The sequence below is a fragment of the Setaria italica genome, chromosome IV, assembly GCF_000263155.2.
Source record: "Setaria italica strain Yugu1 chromosome IV, Setaria_italica_v2.0, whole genome shotgun sequence".
Classification (NCBI taxonomy): domain Eukaryota; kingdom Viridiplantae; phylum Streptophyta; class Magnoliopsida; order Poales; family Poaceae; genus Setaria; species Setaria italica.
The window spans coordinates 31,039,680-31,046,644 of record NC_028453.1 but is presented as its reverse complement, the minus strand read 5'-3'; the positions used below and the strand labels follow the sequence as shown (position 1 = coordinate 31,046,644).

Below are 6,965 nucleotides of genomic sequence, written 5' to 3'. Positions count from 1 at the left end.
TCTCTTCAACACGTGGTGTAGAATCCAAATTAAATTACTCACATCCCCATAGGAAACTCCAAAACTTTTTCATCATTGCAATGGTTGCTTAATTCCACCCAAGTTAACTATCCTACAAGTTACAATGATCTCGGACATGGAAGCATATCCATCTTATCTGCTTAAGCACCAACATGTAACCTAACTGGTTAATTAAACTAACCAAAGTTGGCAACATAAAACCCTTTCCCCATTGGTCTTTTTTTTGCTATCCCCCTTGGGCCTTGGCATCACACTTCACAAGCATTTGCGCACACCTATGTGATCTCCAGCCTGTGTATAAATAGCTCCCACTCCCTCTCACCATCCCACACCACCTGCAAGAACAAGAACTCCCCTGATCTCTCCTCTGTCCTCTCTCACATAACGAACTGCAAGAGAAGAACTCAAGCAACCATGAGGCCAGGAGCAGAGTTCCCCACCATGAGCCACGGCGCGCCGACGGCGGCGCCGGGGGCGAACGGGACGGCGCCGCACTCCCCGTGGCAGTCGCCGGTGCCGTACCTCTTCGGCGGGCTGGCGGCGATGCTGGGGCTCATCGCCTTCGCGCTGCTCATCCTGGCCTGCTCCTACTGGAAGCTGTCCGGGTACCTCGACGCCGACCGCGACCGGCGGGCCGGGGAGGCCGGCGCCGACGGGGAGAAGGGATCGGCGGCCGGCGCGGCCAGGCCGGCGGCGGGGTTCCAGGAGCACGTGGTGGTCATCATGGCCGGCGAGGAGATGCCGACCTTCCTCGCCATGCCGGCGGCCAGCCGAGCCGTCGTGGAGCTAGGAGCCGTGCCAACGGCGCCGGGCTCGTGCGGTGGCTCCGGCTCGGGAGAGGAGAAGAAGGCGCCGGTGCAGGACGACAGCGGCTGCGCGGAGCAGACCAGCTCGCAGCCGCGGGTCGGAGCGGACGACGACGCCGGCGCCGTGAGCCGGAGCCGTGAAAGCAGCAGCAGCAGCAGCAGTGCGACGACGCTGCAAGAAAATTTGCAATAAAAAGCAGGCGATCGAATTATTTCTCTTTTGATTTCCTTCTCCATTTCCCTCTTGTTGGTGTGTTAGATTTAGGCATAGGTGTAGATTCTTGACTCTTGACGTGATTGGTTGGTCCTGGGGTGAAAATTTTAATGAAAAACGAGTTTTTGCAAACATTTGTAAACTTTGCGAATGTCCGAAGAAGAACTCATTTCAGAAATTCAGATGGATCGATGTTCAGGTACAGCCAACAGGGCAACAGCGTAGGCAATGTTTAAGTGAAGTACATTAACCTTGGCATAAAATAGTTCAGCTCATCTGTTTGTATGCGCTTGCTGAAGTTATCAACCAGAAGCCACTGGTTCAGACTTGAGAATAGAAAGACAGAGGATGCAGTGAGACAGGTTGCAGAGTTGCTGATGGCCATGCCGGCCTTGCTGTTGCTGGTAGTGGCATCCGTGCTGACGAGACCAACAGAATGCAGTTCCAACTTCCACGTTAATCGGAAAGGTTACAGCTCAAAGAGCCTGAAAATGGGATCACAGCCACTGCATGACCAGTGCCTTCACTCTAGATGAAAATGATGATCTGCAGGGGATCTATTCTGGCCTTCTGGGCCCGTTCCTGCACGCCTCAACTGCAAAGTGTGATATTAGGAGCATCTCTAAGTAAAATCAGTGGCTATAAGAGTTGCTCGTGTCGTATATAGATGGCACATTAGATATCCCTCCAATGAACTAACCATAGCATATGCTCTCCCAATTTAATATGGGGCAAATGTGATAGGGCCATTAAATTCAGCATGCCTCTTGGATTATGTTATATAGACTAACTACCAGTTAATATCCGGTAATCTTCCCTCTCTTTAACTCTCCTCTACTGCTCCACGTAGGACAAGTAATGGTGACGTGGATCTAACACCCAAAAACATCCAAAGATTGGAAATGTCAAAGGGTAAGGATCTGGAAACATCCAACGAGAGACGTAAGTATTTAAATTAATAGTATTAGTTATTATAAGGTTAAGGATTGATTTGAGGGGGTTGTTTTATGCTATTATTATTCATAGTGGGCCAGGTGGGCGAATTATATGTAATGGTTATTTGTTGACACCATGAGGATTTGTGTGGAGGCTTCAAAAGAATCTCCAATTAGTAATTATAATACATTTATATATCTCTATAATTGATTGATATTTAAGCTAACTTGTAATCTATATAAACCCACCCATAAGGCTCAAACAATGAAACTATTCAATTCAATTCTACACAATCATCATGTTATATAAAATAATTCATAAAAAAATATAAAACAACGATGTCACTGGTGAAGTGGTACCACCATTGTTATTGGCATATATCACAACCTAATAGATGAAATTTCACTACTTCAAATTAGCATAAGAAACATGTAAGAATGAAGAAATTTATATGGATGGGCCAAACCTATGTATTCGAGTGGTTCATAGCATATATAATCTTGGTTTCTCTAGAGCAATTTCAAAAGCACAAATAGGCTATCACATATATAAATCTTTTAAACACTTTATATGCAATGCCATGTTGTAGTATTATGTGTACTTAGAAATTTAAAGTGTGAATGTAGTCCAATGTAGTGATCACTCAACCAAACAACTGATCTTGGTGCTATAATAAAGTTCACCATCCTAATATATTTTTCTTTGTTTATTCTTATTTTTCTCTTATTTAGGTTAAATATTAAATGCATGATTAGTTTCATTTCTTTCCATTCGAGAGTGCTAACCCTTGTGTAAACTGATCAATATATTACTTTTCATCAAAAGGAGTAGCACGCCAATCAGAAAGAAAATCATTCTCATGCATTCTTATTTTACATAAATACACTACTAATGAAATGCTTACAACTTATATATATACAAGCATACTTACTCATATGAAATCATCTAATATATTGGGATGATTTATCTTGAGATTGACTAAAAGTGCATTCATCTCTTTTAAGTGAATTTCTGTGTATCAATGACAAACAAAAACTAAAGTAGTGATGAGTTTATTAAGAATATGAGAATATTGTATATAAAAAACTGTATAAAAGATTGATGGCAACTACCCCTATTTAAAAAAGAGAAAAATATTGGCGATGCTTTCAGATCTAGGTTGAAGGGTTAATTGCATTTTATTTTTGAATTTGAGCATGTGATATTGTACTATCAAGGGGATCCAATTTGAGTGTCTTGTAAAAATTTCAAAGCTAAAGTGATCACTAACAATCCCATAAATATACTCGCACAATCATCATAATAAAAATACTAACTTGTTATTCTAGCTGCTCTACCTTAGCTGGTCTTCCGGAATCTGAGTAGCTCAAGCGCCCAGGTTGCTTGTTAATTTGTTTTTGGCTCAACCAGTTTCCACTGGCTCAACTGCTCTTGGCTTGATCGACTGTTTCAGGGCTAGCTCTGTGAGATTTGCAAATTTTAGACTGACTCAAGTCAGTTTGCATAAGAGTTGACTGCATTGATTGTGTTTTGAGCATGGTTCTAGCTAACCGGTTTTTGTTGGTCAAGCATAGTAGTGGAAATGTTTTGGAGGCAGGGTATATACCCCTTCACCAATCACCATATCTCTCGTACCTCTCTTGCTCACTTAAACTAACAGAAGACAAAATGCCTACTAGCTTTTACTCCTCTTCTTATCCACTCCTGAGTATTCATTACTAGATTTGAAGTGGAGATTGTGAGAGCACCTTTGAATGGGCAAGTGTGAGCTTCCATTACATCTTTTTGAGTTTTGAAGTCTTCATCAAATATAATTTGGGTTTGTTACTCTTGGAGTCTTAAACTCCTAAACAATTAGGCATCACCATGAGCACCCAACTTGTGTGGGTAGCCCCACAAGTTTGTATTGCCCCATCCTTGTGAAGGATTTGACGCTAAGGGGAAAGAGTTAGTGATGATGTGGCTCTTTATACGCTACTCGATCAATGGAGACATAGCTTCCTTGTTGAGAGTGAACTTGGGGAATAAATCTTGTGTCTCTTGTATTCTTGTTGTTCATCTCATTTATACTCTTGTTTTTAGTTTAACTTTTGGGTTCTTCACGCAATCTACTTGCTGAAATTTATTTTAATGCAATTTCTACTGGTTGATTTATGTTGGTTTTATCCTTTGTTTGTTCCTATAACCGGATCAAACCAGCTGAGCCGATTCTGAATTTAATTCGTTGTTTTAGTTTAAATTTTCTGAAATGCCTATTCAAACACCCCACCCCACCCCACCCCACCACCACCACACACACATCAAGGGATATTTCATTGATGCAGTCACCACAAGTGTTGTCGATAAGTACATCACCTACCAGGCTAAGGGAATAATTAGTCGTAAATACAAGCACTCGTACTGAGCCAGAGACTTGGACTAGGGTGGATAGGTTCCACCACAAAACATCTAATAGCTCATTTCGCACTGCTAGGTACAATTTGACTCGAAGGATGTTGAGAGTTATTACTTTGACCAGAGGATATTGAAATTTGAAAAGGTGGAGTGGAGGACAAAACAAATACATACAAATGAAAATTAGTTTGATTTATTCTTTCAGAGAAGAGCCAACCAACAGCGGCCGAGTAGTCTAGTTTCTTTATGTTGCAGATTGAGAAAAGTTAACATGTAATCTTATATAATTATTTTGTAAAACTTGATTTGCTTTCTTCTTACGTGAATTAGCTGTGCTACCACTTCTTCCTTAAAAAAAGGACTATTTTTCTTTGAGGTTTTTGGCAACGAAACTCAGATAACCACATCTGTGTTGTAAATCTGCTGTCTTGCTGAAGAAACATCCGAAAACAGAGCCACTGAGGTGGGAAAGTAGATGAGAGATACAAAAATAGTGAGACAGGGAGTTGAGATGCAGATGGCCATGCCGGCCCAGCCACCCAGATGGTGTAACATCCGTGCTGGCTAACTCAATAGACCGCAGTTCCGCGGTAGCCTCAAAGCGTATCTGCGTATGAGACCATCAATTTCTGAAGCAAAAAAAAAAAGTGATTAAGTGAGCTTTCCTTCATGAGCTCAGCTGATCCGGGCCGCTCGCGTGATCTAAGCCAACCGTTCACATATCCGATCCGGCAATGCTGGAGATGTATATGCAGTTACCTGAAGCTAGCTGTATTATGCATAAGCGCAAGCGATCCAGCTCGCAGACGCTCGATCAGTTCACGCACAACCTTCCTTCAATAAGCAGCCTGACGCCTTCACTGGCCTGCAGATAGAGACATCAAAGCCCCTCCAAGATTGGAACGTCATCGATCGTGGCCTGTCCCATGCAGATGCAGGCAGACAGGGCGCAGTTACAACTGTGTCAGCTCAGCTCGATATGGCAGATTTCTGTTGCGGCAAGCTCCGAGTCAGTGTCAGTTCGTGCTTATCCGCCATCTCCTGCGACCGGCGCCGGATCATGCGGTCCTCTGAATAACAAAACTGCTGGTGCTGGACCGGTCGGTCTCACGCGTACGAAGAATCCGTTCGCATGCTGTTGCCACTGGCACGGATTCTTTGGATGCATCCATTCGCAATGGCCGTAGCTGGTGTTCTCACAAGCACTTATGCACTGACGGGGATAGACTCGAACCACCATGCCTATGCATGATTTCCGATTCGGTCGTTCGGATCCTCCCCATTTGCAGCCGGATTCGCACCTGGATTGCAGGAACGACGAGCCGGCGACGTAGCAGCAGCAGAGCCGCCGGCGAGGATGTCCATGCGGCCGCGGAGAGGTCGCCTGTCCTGTCCATGTCCGCTCGACGACCGATCCCGTCTCCGGTCACATTTTCCACTCCCATGGTCGATGCTGAGTGCTGATTCCCGAGTTTATCCCAAAAAATAGTGCTGATTCCCGAGTCTACGTGCGCGGCGGCTTCGGTCGTGTCCCGTGCCGATCCCAGGTCCCAGCTTATTCCGGCCCCAGCTGTGTAGGAGAGTATACGAAGAACATTTTCTCTCGGCGGAGGAATTGGTATCTCAGGCTTTCATCCAAGGCCCTTTCGCACCGTCCCTGTTTCCGTGGGGACTCGGATTCCGATTCCCGGATTCCACCTGTGCCAGGCGCCCAGGCGTGCTCCGTGCTGTGCCCTTGTATATTGTTGCTAGTGGGAGGGCACCTGAAGCACAAGGAATTTAGGAGTAGGACTGGACTGCCGGCTGGATCAGATGCCCCTGACGTGCCGGAGCGTGCCAGCCAAGTCCCGGAGGGATTTGATTTGATTCTCTGGAACGGATCGGTCTTCCTTCCATCAGTGTGATTCAGTGCCCATAACCAGGTCCTGATCCCTTGCCGGGTTTGTGCTTCGATCAGAAGCCATTTTTGTTCTGAAGTTTTTTGTTTTCACTCCATTTCAAAAAAAAAAAGTTTTTTTGTTTTCGGTGGACTCTGTTGAAATCTGGTCTCTGGATGCTGCTGCAAATGCAGGGCGGCGCAAAATGACTCAAGCTTGGGCCCTCACCGGCCCATTTTCATTCACACATGTCGGCCGTATGTATGGTGGGTGGCCCGAGGCCATGCAGCAGCCCATCGATGATGACCGCTTCCATTCTCGCGGCCCACCAGCCTAACCAGCCCAGATCAGCCAGCCAGCGGCCCAGCAGCATGGTTGCGGCCTGCGGGCCTGTTATTTGTCCAGCTGCGGAGCACGGAAACTACGGAAGCGACACAAAGTTGGCGGCAGCTTGCTTGCAATCGGCGCCGGTTTGACTGCGCCCCGCCCAGTGCCCTTGCTCCACGTGGCAGTTGTTCTACCTCACTCGCCAAAACCAGGTCAACCCAGAGCTAGTACTGGCACGGTTTTTTCTTCCAATTAGAAAAATCCCAAGAGTGCTGGCACGATTCAACAAATGGTGCATCAAGATGTCCGCCGGCCGTGGACGGTTTCGAGAGACCTGCCAACAGCATAAGTACTCCTCTCACTCGCCCCCTGTCTCTGCACCACTCTTCG

General features: G+C 45.7%; 1 protein-coding gene across 1 annotated transcript; it reads right to left on the bottom strand.

The window, feature by feature from the left end:
• Positions 1-270: 270 nt before the first annotated feature.
• LOC111257016 lies at positions 271-1,292 on the bottom strand. Its single transcript, XM_022825932.1, has one exon. The coding sequence runs from the start codon at positions 1,062-1,064 to the stop codon at positions 609-611; it is 456 nt and encodes a 151-aa protein (XP_022681667.1). The 5' UTR covers positions 1,065-1,292; the 3' UTR covers positions 271-608.
• Between the last annotated feature and the right edge of the window lie 5,673 nt (positions 1,293-6,965).